General features: G+C 42.2%; 1 protein-coding gene across 1 annotated transcript in view; it reads left to right on the top strand.

The window, feature by feature from the left end:
- AGO4 (argonaute RISC component 4) overlaps positions 1 to 21,932 on the top strand; it is a gene marked incomplete in the record, with an annotated part of 1,401,134 nt that overhangs the window by 383,156 nt on the left and 996,046 nt on the right. The window contains 1 exon segment of the mRNA XM_044059958.1: positions 20,619 to 20,800. Within this exon segment, the coding sequence (XP_043915893.1) occupies positions 20,619 to 20,800 (182 nt within the window).

Raw genomic sequence — 21,932 nt, 5'->3', positions numbered from 1 at the left:
GTACGCCGGGGTATATATGATGCATCCAACACCATTTTCTTCAGTCTTTCTTGCCGCGCGGTGCCTGAAGCAGAAGCAGTTCACAAGTTCCGATCAGCCGACGTCTGAGATTTTCGAAGTCTAATTTCAGATCTGAAGTCTTCAATAAAGCCAAGTACCCCGTTGAGGAAACTTTTCTTGCCTCAGACCGATGTCAGAAAAAGTTATTGTATTTCTTGTGTGAAGCAAATACCTCATAAGGATTTTCATTCTTATTGTATACCTTGCCTAGGCCCAGACCACGACGTCACTGGTTGTCACATTTGTGCTAGGTTCAATAAGCGTACTACAAAATGACGCTTTGATTTCGCACGACACTACTTCGGTAGAAAATTTAACTACACAATGCCGTCGGAGCAATCTACTACCGGCATGCACAAAAAACGCAAGGAATAAGGAGAGGCAGCCTAGACCCAAGCCAGACTCAGAGGCCTTGGCTGGGCCGGTCTCCGGTTCACCGGTTTTCAGTGAGGTGCCTACGCAGCCCCTGGCTACCGCTGAATTGGAACCCGAGACCGCTTCAGATCCTTTGGCGGAGAGTGCTAGGCCGACACAGCCTTTTTCTTTAGGCCCTACTGACGACATTGCAGAACGAGATGTCGGTGCTGCAGAAACACCTCGGTTTCTGAAGGTGTCTTCAGACCGACGACGCTCACTATAAAAACGTATCCTAAGCTTAAGACTTCTCTTGAACCAAAAAAGATTGCACTTCAGTCTGCAGTTCAAGGCCCCATGCCTAAGAAACAGATGCTTAAAATGGCTGAAGATTTGATCTCTTTAATTAGGGGTTCCCAACACCCCCCCCGACAAAAGGCCTAGACAAGAGGAAGATTATGCCTCCTCTGATGAAGTGTCCATTTCCTCAAGCTCCTTTAAGGAACAAGATTACTCCTTTCCCCCTTATGAAGATTCTGATGCTGAGGATTCCATTCCCTCAGCTTCTCCCCCTGAAGACTACTCCTTTGGGGAAACTTTACACACTGAGTGAACATTTTCACTGGGAAGGTCACGACTACTCTGACTCAAAGAAAAGGCTTAGAGAGTTTCTTTTACTCCCCCAGCACAGACCTCTTGCTATCCCCCCAGTTTTAGACATTGTGGATGATGTTTACTTAGAATCTAGTTTAAATCCAGATTCTCTGCCTCCTGCTCCAGCCAAACCAGACAGATATTAGAGTACCGGACTCCCACAAATTCCTTTATAAAAGCCCCGTTGCTGACCCAGAGACCATCTCCCAGGGTCCCAAAGGGGCCAAGGCTTCTATGGCAAAAAATCCTGTACCCTCTGAAAGGGACTCCAGAGCACTAGACAGGTGGGGGAAAAGGTTTACACCTCAGCCACTCTAGCTACGAGAGCACTAAATTGTCAATTTCACATGCTAAAATACCAGCAATTTCTGATGTCTCAAATAAGACAAAAAATGAGCACACTCCCTCAACAGTCTGAATTGAAGGAAATGCAGGATCTGTTGCATGCAGCTGAACAGTTGGGCAAACTTACTATACAGTGTGGATTTGATTCCTTGGAAGCTTCCTGTAGAGAGCAGCTGTTACTGGGTCTGTTATATGTAGGCATGCTTGGTTAAAGGAACAAACTCTGCCTGATCATGTTAAAGCAAAGCTTCTAGATGCTCCCTTACAGCAGGATTTCCTATTTGGAGTTAAAGCAGAAGAAGTCTTAAAGAAAATGGAGGATAAGGCAAAATCTATGCAGACGGTCAAAGATTTTTTTCAGGTTTAGCCCCCTCGCTTCAGCAGAAATTGGCCAACAAAAAATTGGTCCTTTCCAGCTACTGACAGACCACAGAGGGGTAAATAGACGCCCAAGAGGCAGAGGACAACCACAAACCCACTACAAACCTCGACAATGGGGCTCTACAACACAGAAGGGAGGAGAAGACGGGCCCCAAACTACTATAAGGCAAACTCAATGACTTAAACCTCATATGGCCAAGCAAGACTCTTGGCAGCTCCCTTGGGAGGAAAATTAGCACTTTTTTTCAGACAACTGGTGCATTGTCACAAAGGACAAATGGGTCCTAGACATAATTTCACAAGGGTACAGATTCCATTTCCACACCTTGCCAATGAAAAGAGGAATGCCAAACCTGCCACAAAATCAATGGGCAGAGGCACAAAAACAAATTACAGCTCTCATGGGCATGAGAGCCATTCAACTGGTACCTACACGGGAGCAAGGCCAAGGATTTTACTCAAGACTTTTTCTTGTCCCCAGAAAGGACAATGCCTGGAGACCAATTCTGGACCTTTCAATTCTAAACACCTTCTTACAAGTACCCAAATTCAAGATGCTAACACTACAGCAGCTTCTTCCCATGTTGGGCAAGAAAGCATGGCTAGTAACGTTGGACCTCAAGGAGGCATACATGCATGTCCCTATCAGGCAAAATTGCAGAAGATACCTCCGTTTCATTGCAGGTTCAACCCATTGCCAATTCTCTGCACTGCCCTTTGGCTTATCCACTGCGCCCAGGGTTTTCACAAAATGCCTGGCACCAGTAATTGCATACTGCAGACAGAGGAATTCAAATATACCCATACCTGGACGACTGCCTCATCCAAGCAGAAAGCAAGGACATCCTCTTACAACATCTGGCTTTAGTAAAACATCTTCTAAGTTGCCTAGGGTACACAGTAAACGAAAAGAAATCAAAACTAGTACCCTCACAAAATGACATTCCTGGGTGCCAGCTTGAATACAACAGCTCAGAAGGCTTATCTGACGCCAGACAAACCACTACAACTGACTCAATATTTCAAAACAATGGCAACAAAGACCCAACTCCCTGCAAGAAAAATTCTGCAGGCCTTGGGCTTCATGGCATCTTGCATTCTACTAATACCATTTGCAAAGCTGCATATGAGGAAATTATAGTGGTACCTAAAAAGCTTATGGTCTCAACACAGCCACAGCTTGGACACAATGACATCTCTCATTCCCTGCCTTCAGCAAGAGTTTCTATGGTGGTCACAGGCATGTCACCTCAACAAGGGTCGGCCTTTCACCTTGCCCCCAGCCAGGCAAACTGACAACAGATGCATCGGACTATGTTGTGAGACACAATTACCAAGAGAGTTGAACAAACATATAGTAATGGATGACAATCTCACTCAAGCTGAAAGATTTTGTTTAAGAGAGTTGAGTATCAACAAAAAATATAGTGATGAAACCAGACAAAGGTGGTGGGGTTGTTATTATGACAGAGACAGATTACATTAATAGAATGACTAATTTACTGAATGATGATGACACCTATGGGAAAGTATCTAAATATGAGATGAATCGAGCCTACACTAAGATAGACTGAATATTATTAGATTACATGTTCGAAGGAATTATTGACAAAGATGAATATGACTACTTTACAGTAGAGCACCTAATAACTCCATCTGTCTTTGGTATTCCAAAAACACACAAGGATACCAACAACCCGCCGTTTAGACCGATAGTTTCAGCTAAGGGGTCTAAACTCGAAGCAGTAGCTAAGTATATAGATTACAACTGCAAGGGTATTCTAAACGTATTTCCTCACATAAGCAAAGATTCATGGCACTGTATTAACATGGTGAGGCAGTACAACAATTAACACGACATGGACAACATTATTATGGCTACCATAGATGTTATTAATTTGTTTTCTGTGATTCCACATGATTTGGGGCTGGCAATGTTTGAAGCTACCCTAGAGAAGTACAGTGGATTGCATATATTAAAACGAAAATTGTTGGTAGAATTAATGGAATTCGTTTTATTAAACAATTATGTATATGGAAGGAGAATATTATAAACAGTTGACGGGCGTAGCAATGGGTGCAAGATATGCACCCATTTATGCGAATCTAGTACTGGCTCAATGGGAAACTAACTATATTTTTACATCCAACTATTGGACCAACATTACATTTTATGGTAGATACCTGGACGACATCATCTTGTTTTGGAAGGGATCTCTGGAAGAGCTCAATGAATTTATTTTATTTTTAGAGACTACATCACCTTTCTTAAGATTTATTAGTCATATACAGGGCAAAACATGTGGGTTTTTGGATGTTCTTTTTTATGCAAGAATGGTATATTAGAGTCCAATATTTTTAGGAAAAAGACTTATTCAAATTCCTTCCTACACTACAGTAGTTGTCACCCACACTTTCAAAAGAAGAACCTTGTGAAGGGACAAATGGTGAGATTATCTCGTATAGTGAGTGAGGATGATAGATTTGAACAGGAATTAGAAGTCCTTACTAATATGTTTTTGAATAGGGGATACCCAGTTTATTTATTAAAACAACTAAAAGATGAAGTTAGAAAGAAAAGGTACACTACATTTAGACCTATTATTAAGTATGGTCTATGCAACAACCAGAATGACAACCTAGGCATTAATAGAAGAGATGCCTTTGTATTACCCTACAACGAACAATCACAAGGAATTGTTAAAATATTGAAAGACAGCTGGATTAGTGTTTTTAACAACAAGGAAGAGTTCTACCTTACGATAGGATCTGTTCCTAGGATTAGTTTTAGCCGGGGCATGAATTTAAAAGAATACATGGAACACAATAGTAGGGAGCAGACATTTAGTATGTCTAAAATGAATAAATGTGTTTTTTGTAAATGTTGCAAGTTTATAAACGATGGACCATATGTTATGGTTCATGGATATGGGAAATCCATTAGATGTGCAGGACACTGCAACTGCAACACAAAAATGGTGGTTTATTTAGCTTCATGTACATCATGCCCAACATTCTATGTAGGCAAAACTAAAAGGAAATTAAAGGAACGTATAATGGAACACAATAGAGACATTAAAAACAAAAGAATTGTGAATTCCTTATATGTCCACAGCACTAAATGTCACAATTTTAAGAGATTCATTTTCTTTGTCATAGAATTTCCACAGAAACTCATAAAGGAGGTGACTTTAATGTTTTACTGGAAGCCAGAGAATGTATTTGGCAGTTGAGATTAAATGCAGGTTCATTTCCAGGTATTAATGGTCACATCTCTATATATAGTATTTTAAAACTGAAATCTCAAGTCATTTAATAAAATAAAAAGTTATACAAAATATGCTAACAAAATAATGATTTTTTATAAAAATATTTTTACATAAATTATTAGTTTTTTAATATGAGATTTATTATATTTTCTTACAATCAATGACAACAGTTATACTTGTTTATATTTATATATTTATACATATATATTTATTAATTCTGAAATATATATACAAACAAGGTTTACTGAAGACAGATCAATAGAAAGTGTTATTCAGTTTAGTTTTATTACAAATACATCCCTGTTTAAGAAACGTATATTATATGTATTTTAATCTTTTATAGCACAAAATTTATGGTGAAACCTCTTAGTCTGTTTAATTTTTTAGTCTGTTTATATGTATGCTTTATTTTTATTTATATATTTGTATGAATGTTATTTGCATTATCAGTTATTACAGGTTAAGTGATTACTTTAGGTGTAGTGAGGCAATACATGTTATGAAAACTAGATACATTTTTATACTAGTGGATATATTGATGTCCTTCAAGGATGCATCTGCAGTCATCACATATGGGTTGCCCTGCCTCAGGCAGCCCTTCGGTCGGCCGGATTCCAAAGTCTGGGTCTGGCCTCGGCTGATGTCGCACTTTCCCCGACGTCAGAGCGTCTGGGGTATAAAAGCATCAGCAGACGCCATTTTCCTCAGTCTTTCTTGCCGCATGGTGCCCGAAGCAGAAGCAGTTCACAAGTGCCGGTCGGCCAGCTCCTGTGATTCAGCTACCGAAGACTTTGAAAAAGCTAAGTACCCCATTGGGGACTTTTTCTTGCCTCAGCCGATGTCAGATAAAGTAAATTGTTTAACTTGTGGGAAACAAATACCTCATAAGGATTTCCACTCTTACTGCCTCCCTTGCCTAGGCCCAGACCACAACGTCACGGCCTGCTCAGCCTGTGCTTCCTTCAACCGATGAACTCTTAGACGTCGGTCGGAGTTTGCAGAGGAATTTTTTGGGGCTAATTTTGCGTACAAGATGCCGTCAGAGACTCCGACTTCGCATTTGGTTAAAAAACGGGAGGACAAAGACCGACACACGCGGCCCATGGTTTCGGCTGAAACCATGGTCAGGCCTACTGCGAGTGTCTCTATTTCGGCTGAAGCAGAGTCCTTGGTGCTTCCTATTAACGAAACCACTCAACCGACTACCTCTGTCCCGGAGGCCCCGGCCGAGTCGATTATTGAATTACCTACTGAAACCGGTGTCCAGGAAATGTCCGACACCATTCCTTTAGACAAGTCTACTCCTGCACATGGTGCAGCCAGACCCCCTGCATCCATGTCTATTAAGGCCTTTTCTAGGGCTAAAGCTGCTAAACTTACTAAAACTTTGCCTTTCAAGGTTTCCTCTCAGAGACCTTCTACTGGCTCACAGATTCTCAACCTAGCAGAGGATCTTATCTCTTTAATTAGAGGTTCTCAACCTCACCGGGACAGGGGCTCACAACCACCACCAGACAAAAGGCCCAGGGTTGAGCCCTCTGACCCCCACTCCTCAGATGAGTCCACGTATGGCTCTGCTTTGTCAGATCCCCAGGAGGAGGCTTATTTGGCCTACGAGGATTCTGATGCTGAAGAATCTATTCCTTCGGCCTCCCCTCCTGAAGAGTTTTCATTTGGAGAGACACTACACTCTGAGAGAACATTTTCAATGGCAGGGCCAGGAATTTTCTGATTCTATAAAGAGATTAAGGACCTTTTTACATTTACCTCAGCATAGGCCTTTAGCTATACCTCCTGTTTTGAATGTTATTGATGATGTGTACTCTGATGCTAGTACAGCCCCTGACTCTCTCCCTCCGGCTCCTGCCAAACCTGATAGGTACTACAGGGTCCCGGATTCTTATCTACACCTGTACAAGGCCCACTCTGCAGACCCAGAAACAATTTCCCAGGGCCCAAAAGGGGTTGCAGCTGCCACGGCTAAAAATCCTCTACCCTCTGAAAGGGAGTCTAGAGCTTTAGAGAGATGGGGTAAGAAAGTGTATACTTCTGCAACTCTTTCCATGAGGGCATTAAATTGTCAGTTTCATATGATTCAGTACCAAGAGTATTTGTTAGATGAATTGCATAAGAAGCTGTCCTCTTCTGAACCCCTTGACCGTAAGTCACTTCAGGACCTGGTACATAACTCACAGCAGGTTAGTAATAATTTTTTGCAGTGTGGTTATGATGCATTGGAAGCTTCATGTAGGTCAGCTATGACAGGGGCAGTTATATGTAGGCATGCCTGGCTGAAGGAACAATCTTTACCAGACCATGTTAAAGCTAAGCTTCTGGATGCTCCAATGGAAAAGCAAAAATTATTTGGTTCCACGGCTCAGGAGGTCTTAAAGAAGTTTGACAAAAAGGCAAAATCTGTGCAAACAGTCAAGGACTTTCTGCAAGTACAACCACCAAGATTCAGCAGAAATTGGCCTACTAAGAACTGGTCCTTTCCGGACTCGGACAGATCCCAGAGAGGCAGGAATAGGCGTGCCAGAGGTAGAGGGTAAGCTAGAGGCTCCTACAGAGGCAGTCAGTGGCAGCCTCCCAACCAGAGAGGTAGTGCAGGAACAACAACTGCTACACCAGGACAGACTCAATGACTTTATTTTGACTCCGCCGACCAGGGCTCAATTAGAAGCACCATTGGGCGGAAAGCTTACTTTATTCTCAAAAAATTGGCATTACATTACAAGGGACACTGCAAATAATAGACAAAGGATACAGGTTCCATTTCCACACATTGCCAAAAAGAAAAGGAATGCCAGACCTGCCACCAAATCAGAGGGCAGAGGCTTTGAAGCAAATTACCAAATTAATACAAATGAAAGCCATAGAAAAGGTACCTCTTTCAGAACAAGGCCAAGGATTTTATTCCAGATTATTCCTTGTTCCAAGAAAAGAAAATCAATGGAGGCCTATTCTCGATTTGTCCGCACTGAATACTTACCTCATTGTGCCAAAATTCAAAATGCTGACTCTACAGCAACTTCTTCCCATGCTGGGCAAGGAGTCTTGGCTGGTGACTCTAGATCTCAAGGAGGCATACCTGCATGTCCCTATTAGACAAAGTTGCAGAAGACACCTTCAGATTTCTTGCAGGATCAGAGCATTATCAATTCTCAGCATTGCCCTTTGGCTTATCTACTGCGCCCAGAGTATTCACGAAATGCCTGGCGTCAGTAATTGCACACTGCAGACTTCAGGGGATTCAAATCTACCCATATCTGGACGACTGCCTTATACAAGTGGAGAATAAGAACATTTTGTTAAAGGACTTGGACTATGCCCACCTACTACAGGCCTTGGGATACACAGTCAACATCCAAAAATCAAGACTTGTTCCATCCCAAAGAATAACCTTTTTGGGTGCGGATCTAGACACAACCACCCAAATGGCCTTTCTCACAGAAGAAAAACAAAACAACTTCCAGATTACTTCAAGAATCTGACAAGACAAACTCAGCTGACTGCAAGGAAAATCCTGCAGGCCCTGGGTTACATGGCATCCTGCATACTTCTGATACCACAAGCCAGGCTACATATGAGAAAAGTGCAATGGTACCTAAGGAGTGTATGGACTTAGCACAGTCAGAGCTTAGAAACTTTGATCCCACTCATTCCTTGCCTTCAAAAGGAATTCCTGTGGTGGGCTCAAGCCTGCCAGTCGAAAAGAGGGTTGCCCTTCAGCAAACCAAGAGCAAACCAAACCATCACCATGGACGCTTCAGACTGAGGTTGGGGAGCACACATGGAGGACAAATGTATCCAAGGGCTATGGACTCAGAGAGCTGCGCATGCATGTAAACCAAAAGGAAATGCTGGCAGTGATACACGCAATCGAGGCCTTTAAACCTTTCCTTCATCAAGGCCACCTGCTCATACTGACAGACAACACCACAGTTATGTGGTACATAAACAAGCAAGGAGGCACGCATTCCTACCCTCTATGCAGACTGGCCATGAATCTATGGGAACTTTGCTTGAAACTCAATATACAACTACAGTCCCAGTTCGTGCCAGGGAAAGACAATACACTGGCAGACAGCTTAAGCAGAACTACCATGGATGCACACGAATGGATGCTGCACCCAGACATCATCTTACTCCATAACACAATCATGGGGAAGGCCGGAGATAGATCTGTTCGCTTCACCCCACAACCATCAACTGAAGACATTCTGCTCAAGGACATACCACCCACAAGCATGGAAAGTGGACTCTCTCTCTTTCAGCTGGAAAGCTCAAAGTCTATGCTTTCCCACCACTCCCATTAATGACCAAGGTTTTACTGAAGATCAGGGCAGAGCAGCCAAGAGTGATTCTGATAGCTCCAGACTGGCCAAGGCAGCACTGGTACCCACTGTTAAAGAGCATGCCACAGACGAAACCGTGGCCTCTCCCTCTATGGCCACTTCTACTGACGCAGAACAATTTCAAGACTCTGCATCCCAACCTGAAAACCTTGCAGCTAACTGCCTGGAGAATACCATGATTCCTCCTCAGGATAACATCCCAGAGTGAAGGACATCATTATGGAAGCTCGCCGGCCTTCCACAAGGAAAGCATACTCAGCAAAATGGAAAAGACTTTTCACTTGGAACACAACAAAAGGCCTAGATGTGACAGTGATGAGCATGGCACATATTCTGGAATACTTGGCAGAATTGTTCCACAATGGCCTGTCTTATTCTTCCATTAAGATGCATGCCTCTGCAATTTCAGCAGAATACAATGTTAATCCACCTGTCTTCTCGCATCCTCTCCCAAGACAGTTTCTGAGAGGAATCAAAAACATCAATCCTCCAAGGAAACCACCTTTACCTACTTGGGACGTTAACTTTGTGCTGGAAAAACCAACACTTCCTCCTTTTGAACCAGCAGCATCGGCGGATCTACAGTTTGTCTTGGAAAACTGCATTCCTTCTGGCCATAACCTGAGCAAGAAGAGTATCTGAGTTACAAGCTTTAATGGCAGTGCAGCCATTTCTTATTTTCCATCAAGACAGAGTTTCATTGAGAACCAATCCTACATTTATGCCAAAGGTGGTATCCAGGGTATCCCTGAACCAAGCAATTCACTTGCCTACTTTCTTCCCAAATCCACAAAATAAAGGGGAGAAACTTCTACACACTCTGGACATACACAGACAATTACGCTATTATTTGGACAGAACTAAAAGTTACAGAACGACTGACCAATTGTTTGTAGCATATGCTGCTGGGACACAAGGAAAAGCAATTTCAAAACAGACAGTTTCAAAATGGATAGGAAATTGCATTCGTTTTTGTTACTCCTTTCATGGAAAGACTGTTCCTGCAAACATTAGGCCTCATTCCACGAGAGCCACAGCCACCACCACAGCCTTCCTAAGAGGGGTGGCTACCAAGGACATTTTAGAAGCTGCTACATGGAGCTCCGTGCATACATTTGCCAAGCATTACAATTTAACTTTATACTCCAGATCCAGAGCAGGTTTTGCTACAGCAGTCCTGCAAGGTATCTTGACTACACCATCCTTTCCTTAGTACCTCCACCCCCAGATTGGCTATGGTATTCTACCCATATGCGATGACTGCAGATGCATCCTTGAAGGACATAGTACAGTTTTGTACCTACCATAAATGTAGATGTCAGATAGGTATGCATCTGCAGTCAGGTTTACCCTCCCTCCTTCCCCTCTGTGGTATTCCTAGGGTGCTTACCCCTCTATTAGCTAGCTGGGGGAATCTATTATGGTTTATTTATTTGTATATATATATATATATATATATATATATATATATTATATATGTATATATGTATATATGTATATATATATATATATATATATATATATATATATATATATATATATATATATGTATTTGTATATTTTTTGCATATGTTTGGAATTTTATTGCTTTTCTCCAAATTTAGCCTTACTAGAGGGCACCTGGCATCTGGGGCAAGAAAAACTGAGGAAAATGGCGTCGGCTGATGCTTTTATACCCCAGACGCTCTGATGTCGGGGAAAGTGCGACATCAGCGAGGCCAGACCCAGACTTTGGAATCCGGCGGACCGAAGGGCTGCCTGAGGCAGGACAACCCATATGTGATGACTGCAGATGCATACCTATCGGACATCTACATTTATGGTAGGTACAAAACTGTACTTTTTATATACAATTACATGGATGCACATTCAAAGAAGATCTTTAAGCTTAAAACCGATGTATTTTTTTAAACATCTGATTGTTTCTTGTTAATTGTATAACCAACCAGAGATGATTTTGGATACTGTTTTTTATTTAAATGTAGAACACGCAAATTTGTATTAGTACTCTGAAGATGCACTTTTGTTTTACAGGGTGAAAGCGCTAAGTACTATTTCATTTTCGCTGAGTTTCTATAATATATTATTTTATTTTATTTTGTTTGTGGACAATAAATCCTATCCGAGTGACTTCCGTGAGCCTGTTCTTATGTTTTAATAGTTTTGCTTAGTTACTTTGTTTTCGAGTTGGCAATAGTACAGTTTTGTACCTACCATAAATGTAGATCTTCGAGTGTACACCCTGCTGCAGTCCAGATTACCCTCCCTCCATCCCCTCTGAACTAACTGAATATTTACCATACCTTTGTGATGTATTTGCTTATAGCTGGAGGAATGTTGTATTTGTGCTAAACTTTTTAGATTGGTACTAATTACAGACCACCTTTTTGGGGGCACCTGACATCTGGGGCAAGAAAAACTGAAGAAAATGGCATCGGATGCATCATATATATACCCCCTGACGCACTGACATCAGGGAAGAAGCGACAGCAACCGATGCCGGACCAAGACTTTGGAATTCAGGCCAACTGCGGGACCGCCTGACGACAGGATAACCCAAGTGTGATGACTGCAGCAGGGTGTACACTCGAACATCTACATTTATGGTAGGTACAAAACTGTACTGTTCTGTGATTCGAAGATATGCTTGGTTAAAAGAGCAGAGTTTACCTGATCATGTTAAGGCAAAATTATTGGATGCTCCTTTACAGCATGATACCTTGTTTGGTGTTAAGGCAGAAGAGGTGTTGTAAAGAAAATGGAAGCTAAAGCTAAATCTGAAAACAATCAAGGATTTCTTACAGGTACAGCCACCTCGTTTTAGCAGAAATTGTCCAACAAAGAATTGGTCCTTTCCAGTGTCAGACAGGCCACAGAGAGTCAGATACAGATGCCCAAGAGGCAGATCTCCACCCCAAGGCTCAGACAGACAACGACAGTGGGGCACCTCAACCCCAAAAGGAGGTGAGGACAAGTCTCAACCTTATAGGAAACAGTCACAATGACTTTCCCCTTCGTACGCCAAGCACTTCCCTTTTGGAAGCCCCCTTAGGGGGAAAACTAGCAGTTTTTTCTCAAAACTGGCAAACAATCACCCAAGGCAAATGGGTTCTGAATATTGTCTCTCAAGGTTACAGGTTCCACTTTCATACTTTACCAATGCTAAAAGGAATGCCAGACCTGCCACAAAATCAATGGGCAGAGGCACAAAAACAAATTTCAGCCCTCATGGACATGAGAGCTATTAAAAAAAGTACCACAACAGGATCAAGGACAAGGATTTTACTCAAGACTCTTCCTGGTCCCCAGAAAGGACAACGCCTGGAGGCCCATACTGGACCTTTCAATTCTAAATACTTATCTGGATATTCTGAAATTCAAAATATTGACATTACAGCAGCTTCTACCCATGCTGGGCAAGAAGGCTTGGCTTGTTACTCTGGTCCTCAGAGGCATACCTGCATGTCTCTATCAGGCAAAATTGCAGAAGATACCTCAGATTCAAAGCTGGTACAATGCACTACCACTTCTCTGCACTGCCCTTTGGCTTATCTACTGCGCCCAGGGTCTTCACAAAGTGCCTGGCACCAGTAATTGCATTTTGCAGACAAAAAGGAATTCAAATATATTCATACCTGGACGACTGCCTCATTCAAGCAGAGACAAATGACATTCTTCTACAGCATCTGGCGTTTGTAAAAAGGTTGCTAATTTCTCTAGGGTACACAGTAAACGAAAAGAAGTCAAAACTAGTGCCCTCACAACAGATTATATTCCTGGGTGCCAGCTTAAATACAACGGCCCAGATGGCTTACCTCACGCCAGACAAACAAGTTCAACTAACTCAATATTTTCAATTACTGGCAAAAAAGTCCCATCTCCCTGCAAGAAAAATTCTGCAGGCCCTGGGATTCCTGGCATCCTGCATACTAATAATACCATATGCCAGACTGCATATGAGGAAATTACAATGGTACCTAAAAAGTGTTTGGACTCAACACTGTCACAGTTTAGAAGCAGTAATACCAATGATTCCCTGCCTACAACAGGAGTTTGGATGGTGGGCACAGGCATGTCACCTAAACAAGGGTCAGCCTTTTACCCTACCCACAGCCAGGCAGACTCTAACAACAGATGCTTCTGATTACGCCTGGGGAGCACACATGTCAGGAAAATGCATTCAGGGCAAGTGGACCACAGACCAGATGCATCTTCACATCAATGAAAAAGAAATGTTGGCTGTTCAAAATTCCCGAACAGCTTTCAAGGACCTTCAGCATCCAGGACAATTAAAGACAGACAACACCACAGTAATGTGGTACATAAACAAGCAAGGGAGCACTCATTCTTATCCCCTATGCAGGCAAGCCATGACCTTGTGGAACACAGCTCTAACGTATCAAGTTCACCTGCAAGCGCAATTCCTGCCAGGAAAGAAAAATACTCTGGCAGACTATCTAAGCAGAAATATCATGGACCCTCACGAATGGAAATTGAATCCACAAATCTTAAGCATGGTAACGCAAAAATGGGGATGCCCAGAAATAGATCTTTTTGCCTCCCCACTGAATTTCCAACTACAAAAATTCTGCACAAGGACTTATCACAAACAAGCGTGGAAAGTGGATGCTCTCTTTTTCAGCTGGAAAAACCTAAACGTTTATGCCTTCCTGCCACTGCCTCTTCTTTCAAAGGTACTCCTAAAAGCCAGACAAGAAAAAACACAGATGATCCTGATTGCTCCAGACTAGCCACGCCAGCACTGGTGCCCTATCTTAAGAAACTTAGCTCAAGGCCCACCATGGATTTTGCCTCAAATTCCACACCTTCTGACTCAACAAAACAATCGGATCCTGCACGGTCAGCTCAAAACCCTAAACCTGGCTGCATGGCAGGTTCATTATTCAAACAGGCAACACCTCTCTCTAAAGCTGTTATGGATGTCATTTTGGAGGCCAGGAGGCCTAGCACCAGGAAAGCTTACTCAGAAAAATGGAAGAGATTCTGCGCCTGGAACCAGGCTCAAAGCCTTGACCCTCTTGTTTCAAACATTCCTCAGATTTTACAATACTCAACTAAGATGTTACAATACTCGACTAAGATGCTGGACAGAGGCCTATCCTCATCAATTAAGATCCACGCCTCTGCCATTTCAGCACATTACAACACGGATACTCCTTTATTCTCTCATCCCTTGCTAAAGCAGTACCTCAGAGGGGCTAAAAACGTAAGACCGCCCCGGAGAGCATGAACACCAACTTGGGACCTCAATTTCGTTTTGGAAAAACTAACCCTGCCACCTTTTGAGCCAGTCAGTACAGCCGATATAAAATTTTTATCATGGAAAACAGCTCTGCTCCTGGCAGTAACTTCAGCATGAAGAGTCTCAGAGCTACAGGCATTAATGGCAGTGGAACCTTATATAAATTTTCATCAGGACAGGGTTTCTTTAAGGACAAACCCTACCTTTATGCCAAAGGTGGTAACTAGTTTGGCTCTTAACCAAACCATCCATTTGCCAACTTTTTATCCAAACCCCCAGAATAAAGGGGAGAAATTTCTGCATTCTTTGGACATGCACAGGCAGCCACTCTTCTACTTCGACAAAACAAAAGCTTTCAGGAAAACTGAGCACTGTTTGTAGCATATGCTGCAGGATCACAGGGCAAGGCTATCTCAAAGCAGAGTATATCCAAATCGATAGGACACTGTATTCGTTACTGCTACACACAGCATGACAAATCAGTCCCAAATAACATTAGGCCACATTCCACCAGGGCAACAGCCACGTCAACAGCCTTTCTCAGAGGAGGCTGCAACTTGGAGTTCAGTGCACACCTTTACCAAGCATTACCACCTGCCTCTACTCTAAATCCAGAGCAGGATTTGCCAGTGCAGTTCTGCAGGGCCTCATAGCCAATCCTAACTCTTTATAGTCCAGCCACCCAATCTTAGCTTTGGGATTCTACCCAAGTGTAATGACTGCAGCAGTGTAACATGATGAACATAGTACAGTTTTGTACCTACCATAAATGTAGATGTTAGTGTTCACACTGCTGCAGTCCAGGTTACCCTCCCTCCATCCCCTCTGAACTAGCTGGACTTATCTATACCTTTCTATCCTATACAACCTTTGGGGTGTATTTGCTTGTAACTGAAGGTATTGTTTTTATTTTATATGTATAATTTTTACTAGCAATATGTATTGCCTACCTACTTGGGGGAACCTGACATCTGGGGCAAGAAAAACTGAAGAAAATGGCATCTGATGCATCTTGTATACCCCTGGCGCACTGATGTCAGGGAAGAAGTGACAGCAACCAACGCCGGACCAAGACTTTGGAACTCTGGCCGACTGTGGGACCGCCTGATGGCAGGATAACCCAAGTGTAATGACTGCAGCAGTGTGAACACTCAAACATCTACATTTATGGTAGGTACAAAACTGTACTTTCTTGGCTTTGGAGAGTGTTTTTTTACCTGTGCAGCTGTGATTACAGGTACTTTGCATTCTTCCGGTATAGAGATGGGCCCTTTAGGGGATGAGAGAGGGGTAAAGTTAGCACTGAACCTATCTGCCAGGATGTTGGCAATATCAGTTGGTTCTGTATATTTAGTGTAATTGTGCTGCAACTCAGAGCCGATCTGAGTGTTGCCATTGCGATTCTTGACATAGCTATAGAATGCTTTGTGGTTGTCTTTAGAATCGGTGCTTATTGAGTTTTCGTAACTAGCTTTGGCGGATTTTGAGGGATCTCCGCTTCTTACTGAGGCTGATCACGGAGTTCTTCCAGTCATGGGATTTTACTCTTTTTTGCAACAGTTTCTTCTGTTGTAGAGTTTGTTTATAGCAGGGGACCACCAGATTGGCTTCCTTTTTTTTTGGAGGATAGCATCTTGGTTCTGTTAGGGTTTGCACGATCCGTGCACTTGTGTAAGTGCTTATAAAGTGCAGTTATATAGGATTCAGCAGTCGTATCTCTATTGTCCGTCAGCATGGATGTCGTGAAGTTTGCCACTTCTGTCTTGAGTGTAAACTTGGCTTTGGAGAATTTTTTTACGGTGGTTTCCCTAATGGGGGTGGGGCTTGGATGTGGATGTCTAGGGTGATTTGCTTGTGGTTGGAACAGACCAACGAAGAACTGACTTCCGGTGTGGAACACTGGTTGCCCATGTTGGTAATGACCAGGTCTAGGATATTGCTGCCCCTGGTGGGGTTGTGGATAAGTTGATCCAAGGCACTGGAATTTATGAATTCCAGAAAACGTTGCGCACAAGAGTTGGTACACGAGTAGTTTTCCCAGTTAATGGTGGGGTAGTTGAAATCACCCATTATTAGTGTTAGGTTGTACCCTAATATTTTCCAGTGCATCAAGAAATGAGTGGGAATCCTGGGGCATGGTGGGGGATCTGTAGCAAGCTACAGTTAGCATTGCGGTCTTGCCCAGAGTTAGTTGCACTTGGATAATCTCAGATGCATTATGCTGAGCAGCTAGCCTGGAAGTGTGGATATCCTTAATGAATATGGACATGCTTCCGCCTTTAGTGCTTCGGTCCAAGTTAGGTGGCCGACAGGTGTGGTATGAATTATAGCCTGGTAATGCAGGGGTGGTCTCTGGAGCTTGAACCAGGTCTCTGTCACTGCACAGATGTCGATGTTCTCTATTTTAAGGAGTGCCTCGAGTGAGTGGATTTTGAAGTTTAGACTTCTAGCATTGAGTATCAATGCCCTCAGATTTTGCTTGCTTGTACCGGTTACGGTGGTGAATTTGTCATTTGAATCTTGCCTAAAAAAGGCACTATAGGGGTGGTAAGAGCCTTGGCCAGTATCCGGAATCCCAAGGGCGACTGGTGCAGGCCGTCTCTGGCAAAGCATCGTTGTTTGTCAATAATGTCATCCCAGGCAGACAGATACTGGATCCCCTTAGAATGACACCAGATGCTTAGCCAATTGTTAGTCACTCATTTTGTCCTTGTACTGTGGTATCATTCTGGGTGATGGCAGGATGCTACTCAGGGCTAGGGTCATGCCTGCCTGGGCTACAAGATCAGACAGCTCCTCCATGTCTCTCCATGTAGTCCAGGGAGGTACGTCTCAGGTCATTCACACCAACATGGACAATGCCAGTCATATTTGTACTTGCTATGGAGTGACCTGAGTGCATGCATTATGTGGTGGATCCTGGCACCTGACAGGCAGCTGACGGTGTCTTTCTTCTTGTTTAGCATGGTGAGTGGAACATCAGTGTGCCTGACTATAGATTCACCTATGACTAGAGTGTTAGGTATGTTGGTATGCCTTATGGGCTGTGGTTAAGTGGCACACTGAGTTTGTGAGCTGTGTGTCATTTGGGTTGTGTTGGGGGGTGGAGGTTGCTTGAGTTTCTGCCTTGGAGGTACCTCTTGCTTGGGTAGATTTTTTTGAGAGCCTCCACAAATGTAGGTGTGTGTTTTATGTTGCCGTGTGTATGTTTTGGTGGTGTAGGTTTTGAGGGACTATGTGAGAGTGGTGTAGTGCAAGTGTTTACCTTCTCCTCCTGACTGCCTAGTCCAGTCTTGGGTGAAGAGAGCTTTGCTTCCAGTTTGGTTATAAAAGTGCATCTCTCTCAGGGTGTAGTGTTGGGTGGTAGGAGGAGTGGGTTGTCTGTGTACGAGGCAATTGCTGCATTGCCCCAAGATGCCCAGATTCATCAGGTAGATAGGAGAAAACACTGGGAGCTGACCCTTAGACATGCCTGGATAGGTGCTTAAGTACTAAAACTGTTTTCCTCTAGACAAGTGAGGAAAGTTGAGTGCTGTAGTAATTTGTAGCTTTAGTGCTTAGAATGAGTTCTGACCAAGTGCTGAGCTCAAAGAAAGATTTGAGTGCTTAAACTAGAAAACTGGCTACTTCTAAGAAACAAAATTAAGCTGGAATGCTTCCTTCCAACACAGAAAGACTTGGGGGCTCAGAAGCTTGCACACAATCCTGGAGACAGCAAATCTGTATCTGGACAAGACAACTTGCAGGAAAGGCAGGAAACAAGCTTAGAAATTTTTTTTTTGTAAAGGGGAAATGAGGAGCAGAAGCTAACTGGGTTGGCCTTCTCAAATGTTCTCCATGGAATAGGTAGAATGAGGTAATGACTCTAGACTGGGAGGAGTGTCCCAGATCAAATTTACAGTAGGGGTGGGCAACTGCAAAGCCACCAAGTATAAAACCAAGATACCAAGAGGGAGGGAAACAAAAATCAGAACAAACGAACCCAACCAGATGCTTAACAGTTGTAGAAAATTCTACTTAATACCTCATACACAGTGAGTAAAATAAAAGTGCTATAAATAACTCAGAAATAAGCAAAAAACAGGATACTTAATATTGTATACCTCAGATTCATTAGCTCAGAGCCCTTCCTCCGACTTCCTCCATTTAGCTCAGTGTGAAATGGCATAAACAGTCGCAAGTTAACTTAAGTAACATAGTTGAAACCTGAAACGACTTTAAAAAAAGCTTGAAAGAACCAGTGAGGTGCTTATTCCAAGGCGTAGTCCAGGCAACCCCAGTCAGCCAATGACCACAAACATTCATTCTCACTGAAATGCTATACTGGCCTTGGCTAAGCTATGATGACCTGGGACATGTGCTCAGAGACACAGCCTCTACTTTCTTACAAGGGACTTATTGGCATTTTCCACTGGTGCGGTTTCTTCCACCAGAACCTGGACTCCTACTTGGGGACTCCTGACAGGTTAGGGAAAGAAAAACTGATGTAATGGTGTTGGGTGCCTTACTTTATACTACTGACGACCTGACATCAGTCATCAAGTGACAGCAATGGATGCAGAAATGCCAAGTCTCTGGTATTCAGGCTGGCTGAGGGTTACCCTGGCAGGGATACCCAAATGTGATGACTGCAACAGTGAATTCACTCAACATCTACATTTATGGTAATTGTACACATCTGTACTTTCCAGGTATTCCCCTATTTAGACGAATAGTCCCTTAATGCACCGATCAAGGGATCTACTTCAGGCCAGGGACTTCTTGCCCAGTTTTCTCACCACTTGGGGATTACTGTAAACTTTAGTGAAAGACAACTGACTCCCGCATAGACATTAGACTTGATAGGATATCACCTGGACAGGACATCCTAAATTGCAAAACTTCCACATTTAGAGTACACTTCATCACCAACCTTCCAAGGTCCTCTCTTCTCCAAATGCCTCAGCAAGGCTAAACCTTCAACTGCCTATCAGTGGCCACATCCATTATCTGGATTCTTTATGCAGAGTTTTTTTTACATTAAAGTGTTATGAAATTTATCAACTCAGTGGTCCGTGATCCACCAACTCGCAAATTTGCTGATAAGCCTCATGCCAGTATGCAGATGTCGCATACTTTGGTTGTTGACCTCTCCAATAGTCACATGGGACCGACCTTTAATTTTTCCTCCCCTGATGATCATTGTAACCATGGATGCCTCCCTTTTTAGGTGGAGGAAGCTTTTTGAAGGGAAGATGGTTCAAGCACTTTGTTGACGGCGGTCAAGCTTCACATCAACGTCTTGGAGCTAAAGGCAATCCTAGTGTAGCTGGCAAACCTGATCTGAGGTATTGTTGGGACTACAGGGAATTATGGTTAGGGGAAGAGCCTGAGCTCTGAATCTAAGAGCTTGAAAGAGACTGACTATATGTTGAACTGGAATAAAGACAGCATGAGTCTAGTATTATGGTAAAAAACTTTAGTGCAATTGTGCAGTGTCTTTCTGCCATAGTTGCATTTCACTAGTGCATTCCAGAGAGTTTGGTTGTGATACTCATTGGTGTTGCTATACAGTTACATGTGCACCCAGTTTCATAAGTTTGGAGAGGATTTTGCTTTGGACTAGGTTGTGGCTGCAGAGCATTCAAGGACCAGTCCACTTAACCAGTTGTTACGTTGCAGTGTGTTGGATTACAGAATTGTTTTATTGTATTATACCTTCTCTAACTCTTGGTTTAAAATATTGTATTTGTTGAAGAGGATTTTTCTTTTTTTCTTTTGTCCTTCATTATACTAAAACTGTTTTTACAATTCAGTAAAGAGAAATATTTCTTGTACGTTATCAGAAACATTTTAATGTTCTTGTGTAGCTACAAATCCTTTTCTGAAATTTAACTGCATTCACTTTCACTTTTTGTGAAGTTGCTTAATGTCTAATCTGAATTTCTTTTTCAGGTTGACTTAGAAGTGACCCTGCCAGGAGAAGGCAAAGATCAGACGTTCAAAGTCTCTATTCAGTGGCTGTCGGTAGTCAGTCTGCAGATGTTGTTAGAAGCACTGGCAGGACATGTAAATGAGGTTCCTGATGATTCCGTTCAGGCTCTTGATGTTATTACCAGACATCTTCCCTCTATGAGGTAAACTGAGGAGTCTAATTTGAATACACACAATGAAAAATACCTTTTTCCATTATGCTACTTAATTTAGGGAAAACATTTCAGTTAGGGAATTAGGCTGCTAGCTTCCTTTATACTCATTCATATATTCCATTACCTGCTTAATCCTTTTCATGGTTTGGGGAGGGGTGCTTGGGGCCTATCCTGCATTCACTGGATGTTGTACAGAGCAACTACCCTGAATGGTATGCTGGCCCTTAAGAGGTTGCACACATTCATTGCAAGAGATTACACGTGTACGATATGTTTGGGGGACCACAGTTCACTTACAGCAGGTGTTTGGGACATGGGAAAAGCTGAAACATCCAGTGAAATACTGGACACAAGCAGGATGTGCAGCTTCTAACAGGAGGCAGCGCAAATGAAAGTCTGTCTGGAACTGTGACACTTCCTTATATTAATAGTTTTAATAAGTGTGTAGTACGTGTGTGTATGTATGTATATATATATCTGTATATATCTATATATATCTATATATATATATATATCTATATATCTATATATCTATATATATATATATATCTATATATATATCTATATCTATATCTATATATATCTATATATCTATCTATATCTATATCTATCTATATCTATATATATATATATCTCTCTATCCCTCTCTATCCCTCTCTATCCCTCTCTCTCTCTCTCTATACATATATCTATCTATACATATATCTATCTATACATATATCTATCTATACATATATCTATCTATACCTACATATATCTATATCTACATATACATATACATATATCTACATATACATATACATACATGTACATATATCTACATATACATGTACATATATCTACATATACATGTACATATATCTACATATACATGTACATATATCTACATATACATGTACATATATCTACATATACATATATCTACATATTATGTCAGTAAATTTAAAATATCGAAACATTAAAACTAAAGCCTAAAAGCATTAAAAGCGTATACACAATTCATGTAAAATTAACATAACAAAGTAAACGCATCTGGCTAAATTATTGATGCCTTTGCGACTACATAAGTTATAAAACCATAAACATACTCTGTTGCATTCTAAATTTATCCAATAACTCC

Source organism: Protopterus annectens, chromosome 1.part2, assembly GCF_019279795.1.
Source record: "Protopterus annectens isolate FY-2018-M chromosome 1.part2, PAN1.0, whole genome shotgun sequence".
Taxonomy (NCBI): Eukaryota; Metazoa; Chordata; order Ceratodontiformes; family Protopteridae; genus Protopterus; species Protopterus annectens.
This window is presented reverse-complemented; position numbering and strand designations above follow the sequence as displayed.